General features: G+C 36.4%; 1 protein-coding gene across 2 annotated transcripts; it reads right to left on the bottom strand.

Moving 5' to 3' along the window:
- Positions 1–6,417: 6,417 nt before the first annotated feature.
- LOC123556824 (heat shock 70 kDa protein 12B-like) lies at positions 6,418–12,537 on the bottom strand. Of its 2 annotated transcripts, XR_008370944.1 has the most exons (8): positions 12,424–12,537; positions 10,936–11,277; positions 10,585–10,803; positions 10,239–10,395; positions 9,948–10,110; positions 9,528–9,674; positions 7,042–9,267; positions 6,418–6,875 (listed from the first exon to the last, which is right to left on the bottom strand). XR_008370944.1 is itself a non-coding variant. In XM_045347824.2 (7 exons), the coding sequence occupies exons 2-7, from the start codon at positions 11,269–11,271 to the stop codon at positions 8,514–8,516; spliced, it is 1,776 nt and encodes a 591-aa protein (XP_045203759.2). In that variant the 5' UTR covers positions 11,272–11,277; positions 12,424–12,537; the 3' UTR covers positions 6,418–8,513. The 2 variants fall into 2 exon arrangements, 1 of the variants encoding a protein (XP_045203759.2); XM_045347824.2 differs by having other exon boundaries at positions 6,418–9,267.
- Positions 12,538–21,073: the final 8,536 nt, after the last annotated feature.

The raw sequence follows: 21,073 nt of genomic DNA on the forward strand, positions 1-21,073 counted from the left end.
AGTGTCTTATTTTATGTAAAATACATTCCACAAGTGAAATAATGCCCATTTGGTCCCCAGTTTACGCGCAAATGCGCGAAAATGGAAATATTTGACCAAATTACTGCTATATAACCTACAAACTCCAACACAGTGTCTCTTCCCCTTTAATATCGGTACGATTGTTTGACAATTCCTGCGCGGAGGTTGTATAACCTATAGTCAGACAGTAATTCCCCTTTACATGTATATATTCACCAAGAAAATAGTATATCGGATCTTATATCTGCATTACTCACATGTGCATCAATTCGCGATTGGCTGTCTTCCAACATATCAGGGCTCGATCCTTCGGTGGCAGCAAGGCCATTTTATGTCGCTTATATCATACATTTCCCTATTACAAAAATATAATCTTGAAGTAGCTTTTACTTAAATGAATCAGACTGGACTGAACTGGGTTGGGCTGGAATGGGTTTATAAAGCCTTCATTTTTGACAGGTCACTTATTCACTTGTTTTATTTTCTTTTATTTTGGTATCGAGTGGGGAAGTTATCGGCAACTATCTTATGATTTTTTAAATTAAATCATCTCGAGCGATCGAAATAAGATGTCATGCGTTCGAAATAAGACATCGTGATTTCGAGATAGGACGTCGTGCGTTCGAGATAAGATGTTGAACGCTCGAGATAAAATGTCGAGTGTTCGAGATATGATTTCGTGCAGTCCAGATATGATGTCGTGCACTCGAGATAATAAGACGTCGAGAAATTAAAATAAAATACCGTTCGCTCGAGATGCCATGTTATCGTGACAAAATGTCATACATTCTAGATAATATGTCGTTCACTCAGGATAATATGTCAAGTGAAAACTTTATGATGGTCCTAGATTGATCACATGAGTTTCGAAGCTTAAAAAGATCTAAAAAAAAAATTAACGTCCTCTAGTGGTCATGTTTTTGTACAAAGCAAAAGTTGCTTTGTGTACTAGTATTTTGTTAATGGCATTTTCTTATGTTAAAAAGTAATGTCTTCATGGCCGTAACTTGTTTTTTCTATATGTCTTGTCAAAACAGTTTATCGCAAATGTTTCTCCATGGAAGCATCTACTTAGACTGTCCACACTATAGGATTTGTGAGATGTGCTCTGAGTATTATGAAATACTCGTTGCTGTTCATTTCCCTGCAAATCTAAGCACTTTTTATCAATTACTTTGGAAAACCATGCGAAAATAGCAGGTAAACTAATGACGCGACTCAGAAAAAGCATTATTTCAGTACGTTCTTCGGCCAAAAAAAAAATATCACTTCCACGATATCACTGACACATGTTAAATATCATAAATGATGAATTATATTTCTTGGAAGACCAATATAAGGCGATTCATGACCGTGCTGGTCAGTAACGCAGGAGACGCAGAATCAGCGACTGCAAAATACAGTAACATAGGAGCGTCGGACTTTTCTTCTGTTTGTTTTCATCAATGTATTAATCTATCAAAACAGTTATTTATAAGTAGTGGCAACACAATGAATAACACGATCAAAACACTCCGGAAGAACTCATTCCAACGTAAGTCATGTCTCGACGATATCATGTGACATATCTCAACGTCGTCTGGTTACGGTATCGCTCAATATGACACGGCTTACATAATTTTCATATATAATAATTACTTTGATCATATTTACTTGTGTCATGACATGAACATGTATTCAGATTCTAGAAGTAATCGCATAAATTCATTAAAACATAACAGTCGTCTGTTATATATCTTGAGAAAATAGAAGCATTTTGCTATTTTCCATAATAAACAAATATACTACACTTTTTCAAAAGCAATACTTGCAGACAGTCAATGATCGATTAAAGGCAGTGCCAGTTTTAATCATGAAATACATTTCTGCAACTGCTTTATCATAAACACGCAATATTTATTGAATACCATGTTCCCCACTCCAACCGATGATGTTACTAACTCTAAACGCGACACAGGCAAGCGTTCCTGACACTCATCGAAGTCTTCGGCTTAAAACATTACTTATATTCGAGTAAAATATACCAGAAAGTCTGTGACTGAAAATCAGATTTTGTTCAAAGTGTTTAGTATTTTTTATCCGTTTTATTTTTTCATTGACGGTTTCCCCAAGATATCTTAGTCCGAATGAAAGCAATATGTACGAGGTGGCGCGGAGTTGACTTATACTATTGCATGCGCACACCTTAATTATTAAAAAAGTCTGTAAAAAGATTCTTTTGAAGCACAGGAAGCAACTAAGCAACATAAAGTGAGTATGTTATTGTAGGTTATTAGATTTGTATCTGGAAATATGAACGCGTTCTGCAGCAGAAATATAGAAATATTGCGCGACTTTAGCAAGAATGAATCCATATTTCTCGATGCAGATCTAAAAATCTTTTTATAATTGCTACACGTGTATTATTCATTATATCAATGATATAAATTTTGTTTATCCCGAGTGGAACTGAAAATGGCCTTGTTACAGAACTTAAAGACGTGACGACATCCATGAAACTGACGTCACAATTGACGACACGCACTCGATATGAAACTGGAACGTCAATATTTATAGGTTATTAACTTTGTATGTGGGTATATGCACTTGTTCTGCAGCGGTAATATTGAGCGACTTTAAGAGCGCAATATTATCCGCGAAAGAACGAGAGCATATATCCACATACAAAATTGATAACCTTTTTATTACTTACCCACTACCAAACAATTACTTTATGTCTAATTTATCGTTCTGTTACGAAAAACATGAAAAATACGAGTAGAATTTCTTCGAAAATGTAATAAACAATTTAAACTGAAGCGCATTAATATCTTCCGCGAAAATGACGTCAACTTGTTGTCACAACGTGCGCATGGACGCCATGGACGTCACGTGATTCTTTCCATTACAAGGTTTAGAAAACCGATATTGCTCCTTGCGGAGTTGGAGCGGTCTTCTGCACATGCCCGGCAGTGATTATCAATTTGAGCGTACATCTATACCAATACTCGTGTTTGAGATGTTGTTTAAATGTATTTCCAAATTCCTTCACTAAAACGTCGACATATACCTACCAGGGGCCACTATCTCGAAGGTACCTTAACTCCTTGTATACCTTAAGAATCAGTACTGATTTCAATTCCTTAGATAAATTGAAGCCATTCTGTTTGTTCATCTATTCAATTTCCATATACTTAAATTTAGTAGTAACATATGGTGACATGACTCTTATCAGAGTGGAGAATTAAACATCTTTTTCACTCCGTGAGAACTACGTTCCAACGTATGTCATGTCTCAACGATATCATGTGACATATCTCAACTATGAAGTTACGGTGTCGCTCCGTATGACCTTGTTGATTCTTTTATTATGTGCAATAAAGCATTGATTCATTGTTTTCATAACTGAAAAGATGAGTTTGATGTGTGAAAGCTATATTAGCTATTTGCAGCATTTGGAAGATACAAGGAACTAGTTACGAATAAACTTATGTAAGCTACATAAATATTGCAAGGCCTTAACGATAACAGACAATATGTGACAACGTCTCACATACAGTGTTGCAAAGTCTCAACATAATAACTACCGTTAGAACTTTTAGACAATTCTTATGTTACATCATATCTTTACGTCGAGAACATTTCTTGACACTTTCATAAATGACTTGATGACGTCTGAGCAAGGTACACCAATTTAATCAGTATGACAAATGTATTTGTCGTTATCATTTTACAAATTAATTATATACTCTTACGCGGGATGGGTAAAATTCTTTGAAATGGATGCATAAAACCATATACAATTTCAGCATGAAAATTAAAATGTGAAGTTATTGCTGTACAAAAGAAACAAGTATCTTCAGGTGTTCGCTATAAAAATACTTTCATTTATATCAAATTCCATGGAATGTTGTAAGCATTGTCGGTGGCTCCTACACAATAGTGGTGTTCAGCTGAACCATTACTCATACATTCAGTTCTGAAAAAGTGTATACATGTTATGCATTTCAATGCTTGCATTTTACGTTAAAAGCGGGTAGAGAACCTGTAAGGTTTTAATACTTGGAAGAACTTTACAATTCAATTATTTTATACTTTACTGCATGTCTTTCTTCCTCGTCCTTTTTAAACACGTACATTTCCTGAAAATTTCATTATTTCGCGTGGTTTTCATCTCCCAGTTTCCTTTTTAAATCCACGAAACTTGTGCATTTACTACGATACGCCAAACTTATGCAGCTTATTGCATCACCTTTTCGCTTTTCTTTATCAGACTCAATTCATAAAAGTCGTGCAGTAACTCGAATCTCTTTTACTTTGCCGTTTAACTGAATCGTCCTTTTCCTTTCTTTAAACTGAAAGTCATGCAAAGATAATTTTACTGCGTCCCTTTCTCTAAAAATAGAATATAACTTGCTTTTCAATAATCTCATTAAATCATTTTTTTATTTCTTCCCTCCAATCTCCACACTGGCCATAGCTTTCGCAGATGCGACGGTTCCAACGCTGCGGCGGTGGAGGATTCGTCACAGAAGCGGTGGAGAAATATAGCCGGCTGACTACATTTACGCTGTCATCGGTACTTTTTCTAATTAATGAGTTTTACACGTTTGACTGAAAACAACCAGTGAGACAGGAGCCCATATGTGTACTCTTCCAGCCACAAATACTTGTTCAGTGCAATTCTTTATCATTAATGTAAACACTTCTGTACAGTCTAACGAGGGACTGCCGTTTTTGTAGACTTTCCATCAAAAATGGTAAAATCTTGTACAAAACGACCCTTGAGCACGTTTGCATCAAAAGGTAAGTATGACACTGTCAAGAAAAAACTATTTCTCCGTAATCGGTGAATTTTCACTGCAGGCATACAAAATAATCGACCAAATATGAGTCCAACGCAGTGTGCAGTGGGTACAGTTGCAACGCATTACGGTGTATCTTGTTTCTTTAATGTTCGTTAAGGACTTTTTACTTAACTATGCAGCACTTTCCCGGAATTTTGATTGGGTTAGGGTCATGAAATCACTTTGACATTAGACAGCAACAGAACCTGAACGTTTAGAATAAATATAATATTAATTTGCACATCCGTAAATCCAAAATATCAAGTGACAATATTAAATGTTTGATTAAATGCTGATCACATGCGACTTCTGCATCGTATGATATACCAACTTGACTAAGGTACAACTCAATGACTAATACGTAGCATATCATTACAAAATGCCATTGAGCAATTGCGTTATAGGAGTTAAGACTTTTTACAAGTAAGCTGATTTACCTCTTCTTCTACAATACCTTTTTATTTTCAGACGTTTACCACAAGAACTCGAAGTGTCAAGGAAAAAGTTTAGATTCTTTACGTAGTGACAAGATGAGATTATGTGATCGCCCTTCGTCCGTCGTCCGTCCGTCTACAATTTCTTGTGAACACGATAGAGACATTTTGCAATAGATTTCAATCCCTGAAAGAGCCAAAATGTGTTAAAGTTTACATTATGAACACGATAGAAGTGACATTTTACTTTCGACTTTAACCACACTTACAAACAAATTAAGTCACAATAAGATCTCGGTTCCTTTTGAAAACCAGCCAGGTTCCTTCATATGTTCAAGAGATACTACCCTGAAAGGGGTAAATTTTCTATTCTGGCCCTTTCAGCCATATGAGGTTTCATTAATGCTTTGATTTGATACAAACTTGCATGGAATGCTTATCTTAATAATTTCTAGGTCAGGTTCGAAAATGGGTCATGTGGGGTCAAAAACTAGGTCACCAGGTAAAATCAAAAGAAACGCTTGTTAACACCCAAGATGCCATATTCATGGCCTTATCTTCTACAATGTTTATCTTGATGATTCCAAGGCCAGCCAGGTTTAACATTGAAAAATAATCGGAGAAACGGAATAGAAACAAGTAACATCAGACAAGCAGAAAGCAATGATACAACAAATAAAAGCCAAAAACTTCATTGTCCTCTGAAAACTGTCAAAACGCCAATCAAACATAAGAGACCTTTAACTCCTTGTTCTAGTGCCAAGAGGACGACAAGGAAACAACTCATTTCAGTTGTTCTTATTATTACAACTGAAGAGAAATTACAGTTAGGAACATCCATAAATATGTTAAAAAATGATGAAAAATACTCTAAAGATGACAAATGGTTGCAGCATGTGCAATGTGTTGGAGAATACTCATCTGCCCCCACCCCAATGCGTCACCGACTTCGATTTTTTTGTGGCCAAAACAAATTAGGGCCAGCAGAAACCTTGTCAATGTGTACATTAGATAAGTTGGTCTGTTATATGATGTAAAAGTCTCATGTGGTCAGCATTTAATCAAACATTCGATATTGGCAGTTGATAGTTTGTATATAGTGTATATATTTTTTCAAAAAGCACACTCTTAGAAAATGACTTTTAAATGTATTTTAATCTATTTGTATATTATTTATGGATATACACATAACACAATAGCTATATTTTCAAGTCTTAAATATATAAAAAGAAATAATCAGTCATCGAAGAATCGAGGGAAAACCAAACGTTTTTATTTGTTTGTCGGACAAAATAGGTAATACTTGGTTAAACTCTTGGAAACACATAAAATAAATAGAAAACATATTTTTACATGTAGCACCAGAATACCTCACATTAACACAATTGAAGCAAAAATACCCTTTGTTTCTTTTCAAAGAAAGCATTTGCATTTAAAATATCGTTTCGTTTTGGTATCATCAGTATTACACCTATTCATACAAACACGTAGAATAAACTAAACTAAAATATATATAATATGTATTGACATTCTTAATATTTAATTACAAGAGACAAACCGATGAAATAATCCACATGCCAAATGTACGGTGCCCCTAAAGTGACATGTTACACACTTTTTTTCCAATTAGGTAATGTGAGACTTTTTTTATTTCGTTTAAACGAAATCATTTCGTTTAAACGAAATAAAAAAAGTGTCACATTACCTAATTGGAAAAAATGTGTGTAACATGTCACTTTAGGGGCACCGTACAAATGCACATATCTGATTATCATAATTACACTACACTAAGTTTTTTAAATGTGGTAATCAAACACAATTCAAATGAAATCTAAACTATCCATTCTGCGTGTACTTAAAATATAATCGGACAAATAGTGATATATCGCTAAAGTGTTTATACCATCTTAGATGTAAAAATATTTTTTTTTGTATTTCACTGCTTATCATCTGGAAATGTAGCTTGCTATGTGTTAGTAGTACTATAACATGAATGAACCCTGTTAACCGTACAACTTTCTTTATGTTTAATGCCAGTATTGTTGGACACAATATACAATAGCTGTGCTATAAAGCGTCTTGAAGGTCGATATACAATGTGAACATCCGTAAATCTTAATCAAATGAATGAACTATATCTCAATAAAGAATATGAAAAAGTGACAAATCCAAACACTAACTTAAAGGATCAATTTACAACTTTCATGTGTGCATAAATGCATTAAGTGAATGCATGCAAATAATAGCATTAAACCTATACTCTTCAAATATTTAAGAAATAAATAATACCCAAACAGTAATTTGTCATTTAAGAACTGAAATATTTTCTTCCGATTTCATGCGAAATGAACGACAGAATAGGATCGGCAAATCCACGAATCACGCAAACATTTGTAAAGAAGGTTATAGTATAGATTTGAAATATTTTGTTGCATTTAGAATTAAAGTCAGCTTCACGGCCATTCTGTTCACCAGTCTGAACAACTGTGACGTCATCTAAGAAACATTTTCCTGACTATACGCGGACGTCGTCAAAACAGCGACCCGGTATCACTATTCGGCATTGTCGTAACTTTTGATGTTCATACCAAATGGACGTCATAATTTTCAATGGAAAAGAATAGGGCAAAAGCAAATATTGAGTAAAATCATTGTCTTGAGTTTAGATGCGAAAGAATTATATCACTAGGGCGCAGTCCGAGTGATGTTATAATACGCATCTAAGCGACAATAATTTTGATAAAGAGCAAATCACTGTATGAGATATATCATTTCGATTCTAACGTATTATCAATGATTATTATGTGCATCCTTGACAACATCCGTCAAATATTTGCCTGATTTCTGTTAGCTTCTTTTGCAGCGCGTAGCTATGCCGTTTGACGCTTTGACGTAATAATTTGACGTCAGAAAAATGAATTGTTGCACAATAATACACAATTTTAAACATTCTTTGTTTACCAGGAAACCAAATCGGTTTGTGTTAGAATATTACTGAAAAAAACTAAGATATAAGCAACGCGTCTCTTGAAGTTCAGTTTACAGTTAAGATGCTTCCATTCATACATCAACTCTAACATTTTCTATAGTACTACAACTTTATGTTGACTGTCAAAGATGTCCAATCCATACAGGTATCACAGTTAAGGAAAGCAATGCGCAACATGCATACGTCATATGTTTGAAATAACTGCTCCAGAAGTCAAATCGAGAAGTTGTATGCTCAATGACATTATCCAAGGAAATCAAAAGAAGCATTCAGTACTCGTCCAGTTTTAAGAACTCTAGCTTCCAATCCCAGTTCTGTATCACCATAAATCATTTTGACAACAAAGTTCCTTTCTTCATATGTGTCAATGTCTGACACATCGATAACAATGTTTCCCAATAGATTACATCCTGGTTCATCGACATATTCGGGACTTTTCTTATCTGACGTGTAAACTTTTACATTTACGGACGTTTGGTTTCGTGAGGAAGGTATATAACTCTTCTCATCAAACTCTAAGCCAACTTTAACCTCTTGTCCGATCTCAACATGCTTGTCAAAACAATCTGTACATTGCTCTTCATAGTCTACAATCATCATCTTTGAATAAGGATGGACAGCTCGATTGAAAGTCTTGTTTATCTTTATTCCGTAGGTATGTCTGGCGACTCTAGACGCAATTGCCTTTGGACTATGACCAAATATAACAGCTCCCTTTAACACAGCAAGGCCCGCCTCAGCCGGAACAATAATCTTCTTGTCTGGGAAGCCGTTCCTAATTGCTTCCTGTAGCATCTTAGATTCGGAGAATCCACCAACCATCAGTATCGTGTCCGTGCCACAGACGCTACCTTCGTTAAATATGTCATTCAGGTGTGAAACAATCTTGCCACAAGTCTCGGTGAAGAAAGTTTTGACTTGGCCAGACTGGACACGGAGTTTGTCACCAGCGAATGTAACCTGATCTCGAAGATCGTGCTTGGAAATCAATGAACGTCTGAAATAGAAAGCTTGATTATTTTACATGTCTTTGTAATGCTGCTTGTGTTTTAGTGTCGGTTTGTATAGGTATTTGGTATTAATGAAAATACCGTACCTTTAAGGGGAAAACATACAGTACAACTACAAACTTTGATTGTGTCATTTAAAAACATGTATACAAAACATTTAAGTTATAAAATGCATCGCATAACCGGCATATCTCTCACCGTCGAAATATATCTCGTAAGTTAATACAAAAATACTAAAGAAAATTACCTGAAATCTTCGCCCCTGACCGTTTGAAATATCTCATGAATTGATATAGGCATTTTGAATGTGATCTTCTGGTCCGAGTCAGGAGCAAATCCAGTTTTCTTTATCTCAAACTCTCGCATTAAATCCAGAAAATCGTCTGTATGGTCTCTGAAAAGTTTTTATTGACTGACAATATAATTATATTAAGTAAATGTAATAACAGATTAACTGTTAACAGGAGAGCAATTTTATAAGAATTGTTATCCCCGTAAAAGAAAAATAAACAGAAGTTCATAAATTTGTGATTCTGTCATTTATATACGTGTACAAATATGTTACCCTATTTTCATAATAATGATATTACATGCGAACAAGACATACTGCTTCGAAGAAATAAGTTTAGTGGTATGAAAAAATGGAATCAAAGTTTTTATACAAAACCTCTGAAACATTTCCATAACGTCTGGTCCTGTGATGTCTGTTAGGAAATTAATAAACGCCTCGTCGATTTTGGTACCTCCCCAAGGACCACCATTAGCCTTATACAGTTCTCTCACTGTGTGATCTCTCTGTGTTTCATGTATAGTGATATCTACTGTACCACCTTAAAACGAACAATATAAAATGTTTTAAAGTATGATCATTTGTTAGCAAATTACGCAAAAAATAAAATGGAAATATTATTAAGATCTGTTTCAGCGGAGGCAGTTCACGAGAAAGTTATAAACCTACCACCAGCGTCCAGGACAAGGTACCTCTTTCCAGGAGCAAAGCACGATATACCTCCGCCGGTTGCTCCCTTGACCTTTTCGACCGGTAAGTACTTGCAGAATAGCGATGCAGCCTCTGGTTCCAGCGCTAACGAAAGATGGTCTGTTTCTATACCAGCCTGAAGATATTGAAAATCAATAAATGTAGTCTCCCTTTTAATTGTTTATTCAATCGATTTATACACTTAATGGTTACTTTTAATTCAGTTAATTCCAACATAGCTGTCTTTTGTACTGGCCTCGTTTGCCTTATTAAGTGTTATACGTATAACTAAGTCAAACCCCTCTATCATCAAAGCAAAACTTACGTTAATGGCGGCTTCCCTCATAAATTGTTTTGCAGTATCATCCCAGATGGCGGGAACAGTTATTACCCAATGTATCTCGTGTAGATGTAAGCCATAGCTTCTGTCCTCACATGATTCTATCAGCTTGTCTTTCAAATATCTTATACCTTCTGTAAATACTGCCATTGCTGGCATCTCAAGACCTTTGTCGTCCTTAAGCATTGTACTTCTGTTAAGATCCTGCCAAAATAAAAGGAAACTTAACAATGGATAGAAATGTATGTTTTTCATTTGTGAAATTACAACTGTCAACTGATGTTTTTGTAGAGTGTTTAACTGAGAAAGTTACATAGACAAATAAAGCTGACATACCTTGTTTTCATACAGCAACATTTTGAACCTTTTGAAGTAGAACCAGTCAAAATGAGCTTCATCCATCGCCAGTTCTGCATATTTATCTTCGGCTTCAAATCCGAAACTGTCAAATGATTGATCTGGACGGAACAATATACACGATGACGTCTTTAATGAGGCAGGCCTCCCGGCACCAGACTTCCACTGATTGGTCATAATTTTAAGAGGGTCGTCCACAAAATCTGAACGGAACGACAATGCATAGCCAGAGTAGGTAGTTCCAAAGTCAATAGCTGCTACCTGAAGGCGTTCTTTTACAGCTGCCGCTATTACAGGGTATCTCGAGGACGCCATTTTTATCTGAATATATGAACATTTAATCTATTTAAGATAGGCATCGGAAATAAAGTTAATGAGCATGAACTCAGTGGTTAAGCATTAGTCTTTGAAATATTGTTGGTTTTTTTTTTGTTTTTTGTTTTTTTTTTTTTTTTTTTTTTTTTTTTGTTTTGGTTTCTCTTTCAAGGTAACCACCATAATCATTCATTTCTCCTGGAATATATTTTTATTTATTTAGATAGAAATATTATTGAATTAATTTCTGTTTAAAGGGGACCAAGCATCAGCTCGATCTGTACGTGTAAACACATCGTATTATGAATGCATAGTCACGAAAACACTCGGAAATTTCGTGCAGGTTAAATTCCTCTCTGGTATATTGCCAGTATTAGTGTAGTCAAGATGTCCGAGGAGTCCACGTATGTTTTTGCAAAGACAAACATTGTTCAGTATAAGAATGATGCTTAATGCATACTACAAAATATTCTGAAGGTTATTTCAAGCATCATCATATTTTCATATTTTAGTTCGTTATTGTATATCGTAGTGCTGTATTACTGCATTTTGAATATTTTCAATTGACTTTGAAAAAAATGTAATTAAAACATTGATAAAAAGCAAGAATTTAAAAAAAAAGTATAAATCACGGTGGGATTAGAACCAACGCGACAATGGCAATATGAAAGAATCGCATATGTAAGGCTAACGCTCTACGACCGGTACTAATCTTCTACTTCAAAGTAAGCGTTTCGTATAGTAGTATAATATAAAAGTGTTTACTTAGATAAATGATAATTGTCGATTACCCTCCTGACTTGGACTCGTCCAAATAGTCACTCCGAAGTTATCAGACACGGACTGTACATGTTAATCAATATTTTGCTTTCGCTTTTAATTCCTGTCGTTTTATTTATAATAAGACTTCAATTTAGAGTAACTGTTGCAATAAATTAAACAAAGGCTGGTATCCTAGATCTTTCGTTGTAAAAAAAAGTGAATTTACTTTCGATTTCATAATTTTGAAAAAAAATGTATATTTTTTCAATTTGAAAACATTTTAGTTACGAAAAGAAACATTGTTTCAGACGATGAGGTATTTTGAAGTATATACAGTAAAACTCAGTAACACATAATTTAAAAAGTAATATAAGAGCTTCCATTACCTACCTGTTATTTTCAAATTTGTTATGCGTAATTTTCGTTTTCAATACCAAGAATACCAAAGCCGTGTTATACTTCCTCTTTTATTTACTTCCTGTATCGAACGTATCAGGTGTAAAGTGTATTGTTAAACCTGCCTTTTAACATCATGAAACGACAAGCAATGTTTACATTAGACGTAAAAACAATTGTTTGTTTCCGGTATCCCGACCTACCCTAAATTTTTGGCCCGACCCTAAATGTTTTTATTGCCTTGGAGATTTTTTTTTTCAACTTTTTAACAAAAAATTGCAAAACTGCACTTTTTATGCTTTCAACATGTTCATTGATGTTAAAAATCAACTTACTGATGCTCTAAAGGCATAACCCCCTTGTTTGTATTCATTTTTTGACACAAAAATATTGTCTGAAAAGTCTCCTTTAATAAAAAAAAATTCCAAAAAAAAATTTCCGACCTACCCACCCTAATTTTTTGAGCATGTTACCGAAAACAAAGAATTGTTTTAGGCTTTAGCAGGGACTGAACCAAAGAATCAGCATAGATGTTCTAGTCTGAGCAGAAGAGTTGGTGTTCTGATTTTGTTTTTTCCAAGCTGATAAGTAGAGGATCAGAACCAAGGTCGAAGCTTGATTTTGAAGGCACTAAGGTCGATAAATAAATTTTCGATTTTTCTTGATAAATAAATTTTGTCCCGACTACCCAATCTTCTTAATTACTAACAGAGTTTCAACAAAACTACGAAATAAGCATCAGTTTCAAATACAGAAACACATATCATTTGCTGGTTGAATGATAGTAGCAGAGTTACCGGCCTTGAAATTGTTATAACAAACACGGTCGTCTCACGAAAGGCCGATTATATGTTATTATCTTGATGAGACGGGCCTCAAGTAGGCTTTACTTCTCATATATTGTTGCTTTTATTCAAACTCGATACATATGGATGATAATATCATGCCTAGTTGTGGATATTATTTGTATTTTGGTGAACTTGAGGGCTCTAATATATATAGAAAAAATATTAAGATTTTCTTGGCCTTTATCAAACTTTGTAGGAAAGTGCCGTACCAAGCCTAGTTTAACATACTGACAACAATACATGGATATGACCTACGCATCTGAGAAATTTCGGATTATAGTGAGTCTAGTGGCCATGCAGTTGCTCTGTATACAGAAGTTATACGTGTTGCACGTTTCAGTATCTTTCGCGAACAGACTTAGTGAAACCAAATATGCCATTATTTTGTTCAGTTGCGTTCTATGCTTCAAAAGGATCGTCTTTCAGATTTTATTAATAATATCTTTCAAGAGCAATGTTAAAGGTCATCTTGTATGTGAGGTGATTGTGTATTGTCTTTCTGATTTACCTAGTTAAAATGTTTATATTCAGTCTTAGTCGGTGATACTCATAAAATGTAATGTGAACTGAAAATATTCTTAACACATGACTTTTTAGATGACATTTAATTATGAATGTAGCTCTACAAACACAATTTGTTTATATAAACATAGTAAAGTTAAATTAATTTGTTAAGGATTTTTAGATATAAAGTTAATATCTAAAATAGATTGTTTTGGTGAAAAATGCGCACGGATATCTTCAATTTTTATCTTCATGAAGATCATTTCTACACTTCTTGTAGGATTTCAGGATCAATACCAAACAAAAACAAGGGCTATCAGTACCCACCCCCCACCCTCCCCCGAAAAAAAGGAGGCGAAAAGTTCAGCATAACAAGACACATCCAAAACACACAGCCACGCATACAGCAATCTAAATGAAAATATGGTACATGTAAATGTACACACACGCATATCGACAGAACATATGTATACATAAACACAAAGGATGACAAAAACAGAAGAAGAAACAGACACAAACATACATGAAAAACACTGCAGGACACAGCCCTGGAAAAGTCAGCAGCGAAGCCACTCACTGAAGAGTTAAAATCGTTTACTGGCGCCAAACTTGATTATGTTCCTACATTACAAGACAGCGTAAATAAATTTACTCCCTACCAGATGAATCCCTTATACACGTAACACTAACCAGAGAAACATGCTGCAAAACACAGACATGCTCCTGTAAAGATATACAAATCAAAACACCATGGAACTGCAAACTAATGTACAAAGTTCACATGCGAATATCGTAGATACTTTCTATTTAGACAATATCATAAGCCGTAATTATTTGCATATATAACCAACCCATATTCAAATAAAATAAGTTATTAAATGTACTTATAACTGTACTAAAAGTATATACAGTTATAAATACGGTTCAGTCTTAAAAGATAAAAATCTTGCCTCTGCTTTTCAGTGTGGTCCTGGGGTCATATGGTGAATATATGATATGTATTCAAAACTCTCGTAACATTGTGACATCATTGTGGTATGTTAAATCGAAGTCAAAGCAAGAAAATATACAGGCGAAACTTTTTTCTTTCCTCCTCCAATTTCAGAACAAAAACCCACGTTGCACTTTCTGATCAATTAGCAGGAAACGCGTCATGAAATAATATAGGCAACAACAACGTAGAGAGTTCGGTTTTTTTGTTTTCATCTGCACCATACTGTAACGTTATACATTTTTCGTAAAATAAAAGGTTTTGAAATCGAGAACTATGCCACGAAAAACAAAGACGAACAATCAAGCTATTTGATTTTCATCCGATTTTAGGTAGAAAATAAAAATCACTGCACGAATCTGCTGCATAATGTAATTTGGTATACGTCATTTACACCATGAGAGTCATCGTACACCCTAAAGATAGTTTTCCAGCACCGGTGGAATTATTGGAAACTCCCGTCCGGTATGCAAGAAACGCTACATTTTAACCATTTGACTGGTTTTACGTAATGTTCGAAAATTGTTCCGCGACGATGTTGTTGCTGCAATCTTTATTTCACTGACATGCATACTGGCTAATTGTTTACAAATTTTTACCTTATTGATAAAGAAAGTATAATGGTTATAGGGGGAGCGGTGGTCTTGTGATTAAGGTGTCGGCCGCACAACCTGAAGGTTGTGGGTTCGAGTCCCGCTAGGGTCACGGCATCACCTTTTCATACGACACCAGTACTGGTTTTTCAAGAAAGCGGACTCGAGAGTGGTTCAAATAAGCTTCAGCTTTCAACAAAACAAAATGAATGTGTATAAACTAAACTGAATTTTTTCAGTAAGTAAGAAATATTTATAAAATTATGACAGGTCGTTGCGCATTTCACTACCTCTCGAGAACAACCAGTTAAGCCGATTCTGATTTGTTTTCGCTTTGTTACTATTAACTTCTAAAGAATCTTCTCAAAGATTTTATTCCAGTCTGAAGCTTGAATGATTATACGCTCAAATGATCGGCGTGAAGTTGGCAGTACAGCAGTAGCAGCAATAGTAGCAGTTAACTGCTGCTACTGCTAGAAGTTACAGCAGTTAACTGCTGCTACTGTCAGCAGTTACAGCAGTTAATAAGTTGTTACACTGGTTTATGTTACTGACATTAGATATTTTGTATCCCTTTCTTCACAATAGACATCCATATCAGTACATCTAAATGTAGTATCATGTTGGCATTTTCCCTTTATTTTCTGTTATTTTACGCTCAAAATTGGGAAGAGGGATGCTCTCGCTGTCCTCACACCCTTGGTCTTACGCCCATGGTAAAGTAAGTTTCAACAAGTTTGATGTTACACAGTAGTTACTTCCCCTGATTTACACGTTATGAAAATGAAAGTAGAAAAATCGCGATATTCCAGACGGTTACATGTAAATGGATTCGTATGTGGCCCGCAGACGGTTACATGTAAATGGATTCGTATGTGGCCCGGGTACGTTTTCTTAATAAAATGAATAAATGTATTTTATAGGCATATATAATCAATGGGTTATTTTTAATGATTATTGAAGTGAAGATAGGAATAAATATTGACAAAAAGTTGCTTGCAATGAAATCGGATTTCCTGGCTCCGTATAGACAATCACAATGAAACTGGATTTATGTATCAATCCTTCGCACAAGGTAGATTTGGGAAACGTGGATAGTTTGTGGGTCCCAAGCTCCGCCCCAGACCTTTATTAACGGATCGGACCGGCTGGCCGTTGTAGAGAGGGTTGTCCCCCACCAGGCACGGGTGGACGCCATTCCGGGAAAACTCTTGTTTGGGAGGAACCCGGGTCGAGGTGTTAGGCGGGGGTGGGTCGGGGGTGGCCTAAAATCGTTCCAAGAGTTAATAGGAGGTCTCTATGGGACCTTTATATAGGGTTGAGACCGGGTGGCCGTTGTAGAGGGTGGCGGTCTATGGGGGGCCAGCATAGCGGCTATTCCGGGAAAACTCTTGTTTACTCGTGAGCGGGTCTCCAAGTTGGTTTCAGGCCAGATTTTTTCATTTTTTCCAGTTTGGGCGCCCCCAACTCCGCCCCAGACCTTTATTAGCGGATCGAACCGGGTGGCCGTTGTAGAGAGGGTTGTCCCCCTTCAGGCACGGGTGGCCGCCATTCCGGGAAAACTCTTGTTTGGGAGGAACCCGGGTCGGGGTGTGAGGCGGGGGTGGGTCGGGGTTGGCCTAAAATCGTTCCAGCAGTTAATATGAGGTCCCTATGGGACCTTTATCTAGGGTTGAGACCGGGTGGCCGTTGTAGAGGGTGGCGGTCTATGGCGGGCCAGCATAGTGGCTATTCCGGGAAAACTCTTGTTTACTCGTGAGCGGGTCTCCAAGTTGGTTTCAGGCCAGATTTTTTCATTTTTTCCAGTTTGGGCGCCCCCAACTCCGCCCCAGACCTTTATTAGCAGATCGAACCGGGTGGCCGTTGTAGAGGGGGTTGTCCCCCTTCAGGCACGGGTGGCCGCCATTCCGGGAAAACTCTTGTTTGGGAGGAACCCGGGTCGAGGTGTGAGGCGGGGGTGGGTCGGGGTTGGCCTAAAATCGTTCCAGCAGTTAATAGGAGGTCCCTATGGGACCTTTATCTAGGGTTGAGACCGGATGGCCGTTGTAGAGGGTGGCGGTCTATGGCGGGCCAGCATAGTAGCTATTCCGGGAAAACTCTTGTTTACTCGTGAGCGGGTCTCCAAGTTGGTTTCAGGCCATTTTCGGAATTTTTCTTTCCGGGAAACTCGAACTAAAGACTTGCCTGAAAGAAGCCCTGGTCGAGGAGATGCGGGGGTGGACCCGGGGTTTCATAATTTGAAGGTTGTGGAGAACCGGCTTATACCAACCTATGTCAATGGTTATCAAATGCATAAATGCAATTGTTCATTTACTGAATGCACGTACACTTGTAACGTTTGTCGTTAATTCCATGTCGTTTTGACTATGTACATTTCGACCAACTTAAAAGTCAGAATTAGCCGGGAGTAAATATTAATTGTGTTGGGGTTTTACACTCGTTTTCGTCAACATTTAATTTTTTACAAGCATAAACTCTTTGTCCACAGTAACTTATATCTGTCCCACTTTATCACGAATAGAGTGACCGTACAGGACACCAAACCTATGATCGCTCGATTGGCGGACGAACGCCCCTACCAGAGTGTCATTCGGTTCGATATGAGGGGTCGGGGTAATCCTAGATAAGAGACTATTTCCTACCCCCCCCCCCCCCTTTTTGTGTTCTTTTGGTTATTATTATTATTACTATTATTATTATTATACCAGATTTATATAGCGCCCTTTTCATGATCAATTTCACGTTCAAAGGCGCTTTTCATAGTTCAAATGCAGCCACACAGGGCGCATAATTCATCCTCTACTAGTACAGACACAGAGCGATCTAACCAGGGGGACAGAGTGAGACAAAGCCCCCATGACAGAGAGATCAGAAATCAGATACAGGCTTGTCCGGCTAACTTAGCCTAGCTCGTTGCGAATAGACAGCCTGGTTCTTTAACGTGCCCAGTGTATAGCACTGATACACGCTGGTTACTAGTATTTAAACGGTTTAGAAACTGACAATGCATATATTTATTAACCATGGTTGAAACTGTTCATTTATAAAGTGAAAGTTAACATTGTGTGAATGACTGTGTATGCCAATGTTGAAATAATTTGTAGCCCGATCTAATTGTTGTTGTTTTATTTTTTATGTTTTTGTTTGTTCTGTGTTCAGAAGATATTCTTGTATTATTTTGTGTATGAAACAAAGAGCAATCAAATATTTTTAAAATTAAAAAAAAATCTTGTTAGCCGTTCATTTTTCGTTTATTCATTATTTATTTATTTATTTATTTATTTTATTTATTTATTTATTTTTCTCTTGATAATGCTGTTTTAAAACAGACCCTGAGCGGTCATGTTTCGGGGGACATGGGTTCTTAATTTTTGTGCAAAAGTCTAGAGACGACACCAATCTTTTATATTTTATACTTCGGTTCATTCATATCATCCGATTTTTGTTTCAAGCTAAAGTTGAAAACGACAGCAATTAAGCGGCTCTATCCAGCCATAATATTCACGTTTTTTTTCAAATCTGAAAAAAAAGAAATACATACTGATAAAAACTACAAAAACTATGGAATTTTTTATTTGAGCGCTCAAATATGAATACGGTCAAATGCTGACAAAATCTTAGCCTTATATCTACTCTCTATATACATTCTTCTTCATTGTGTTCGTTCTAGCTTAGATGGAAAAGAATATATCAGAAAAGATATTTAAAGCGAGCAGTATTATATCTACTCCTTTTATGAACTACGAGTAGATATTTAATTGATTGAAAATGATGAAAAACTGGATGCGAAAAAAATCTTTAGCACACAAGCTATTTGCCGTTAACGCTTAGAACGCGGCGTCGTCAAGCGTAATGTTTGACGTTCCATTATGTGGCGAAACTAATAAAACCTCATAAATTCCTTATTCAGAAGATATTAATATCATATGGAAAACATATGAAACTGCATTGAGTGAAATAACTATACAAATAAATGACGAGGCAGTAAATCTACATGAAACTGATCAACTGATTTTAGTGACAAATTTTCTGCTGGCAGTATTACATGTAGGACACTGATGTACCAAATACCTGATGCTAGTAACGTCAAAATGGTATAGCAGCATTTTGGAGTGCTGTAATTGCTGGCTGTAGTAGCAGTTAACTGCTAGTAGTACATGCAATTAACTGTAATTGTTGGTGATTAATTACTAGTAAGTACTGGTAGTAGTAGCATTTAACTGACAAATCGTGCTAAAGTCCACGTATTTTAAAATCGTAAGCAAGTGCTGAAAATTGACTCCCCATAAAAAAACAACAACAAGTCCACACGCATACATTTAGACGGGGTGACCCCCTGCTCGTGAACTCTTACTATACACCAATGCAAATGCGACATTCGTTTTCAAGTTTAGCCTGTGTACTTTCGTTTTCTTTACTTCCGGGAAAAACCGAAGGTCATCTGTCATCATTTTCTGTGTTGTCAAAAAAATACATATGCCTGGCGAGCCTGAATAAATATGTGCCGGTGTAATGAAGTATTTCGACCCCCATAGAATAACGACCCCCGGTCATTATTCTATAGAAAAGGTGACTCCTTTCCTGTAAAATATTGACTCCCCTTATAAAAAACTGACTCCCTTTGAAAACTCTATAGAATAACGACCCCCCGGTCATTATTCTATAGAAAAACTGACCCTTCCAAGTAAAATACTGACTCCCTAAAGATGACTCCCTTCGAATCTCACAGAATAACGACCCCGGTTATTATTCTATAGAAAAAGTGACTCCTTCCATGTAAAATACTCACTGCCGAAATTACTACATTCGAACTCTCATACAATATCATTATTTCATTTAAAAAAAGTTACTCTTTCCGTGTAAAACACCGGCTGCTAAAAAGACTCGACGATAATATCTATTAAAAAGTGATCCCGACCAAACCTAACGGACAATTTTACTAGGTCTACAACTCTAATACCCTCCATTGCCAATAGTTAACATTTTCATTGTACTACTACTACCGGTGCCGCTACTTCTATTGCTATTACTACATGTACTTCTTCTTCTTCTACTACTACTACTACTACTACTTCTACTACTACTACTACTACTACTGATACTATACCTGATACTATACCTGCTTCCACTAATACGTCTTGTACATCTACCTCTTCTTCTCCTGCTGCTGTTGTTGCTGTCACTTATTCCTCTGCTGCTGCTGCTACTGCAACTGCCACTACCACTACTACTACTACTACTACTACTACTACTACTACTTTCTATTGTTGCCGCTACCGTACTTTACTGCCACTGCTAAGTATTGCAACTTCTATTAATACTAAGTTCTATGCTAGCAGTTTCTTGTGCAGTTTTCTTCTGAAGAATAACTTAATACCGAAGTTCGCAAGGATTATTGACACTGGTGTGTTTTGTGAACGTATTGTGAATTGTTATTTACCTGAAAAAAATGTATACACCAAGATACAGCGTCTAGAAATAGAATCCCTTTTCCCGTTGCGGAATGCTCTGATTTCTGTGTCAAGTGATAGTATCTGGGGCTAATGGTCAAACTGAAGGACGGACGGACAAGTGCAAATCTATATGACCCCCCCCCCCCCCCCCCCACTCCTCCGAGTAGGGGCATAAAATGCTGCAATTAGGCCTTAGATACATGAGTTATTACTAAATTTGACCAAATGACCGGGGGTCGTTTTTTTATGGGAGTC

This window comes from Mercenaria mercenaria, chromosome 5 (genome assembly GCF_021730395.1).
Source record: "Mercenaria mercenaria strain notata chromosome 5, MADL_Memer_1, whole genome shotgun sequence".
Taxonomy (NCBI): Eukaryota; Metazoa; Mollusca; class Bivalvia; order Venerida; family Veneridae; genus Mercenaria; species Mercenaria mercenaria.

Coding starts and splice junctions, on each gene's coding strand:
- LOC123556824 (XM_045347824.2), bottom strand. CDS start 11,271: ATGGCGTCCTCGAGATACCCTGTAATAGCGGCAGCTGTAAAAGAACGC. Junction 9,675..9,947: donor GTTATGGAAATGTTTCAGAG/GTTTTGTATAAA, acceptor AAAACTTTTCAG/AGACCATACAGACGATTTTC. Junction 9,268..9,527: donor GTCAGGGGCGAAGATTTCAG/GTAATTTTCTTT, acceptor TTTCTATTTCAG/ACGTTCATTGATTTCCAAGC.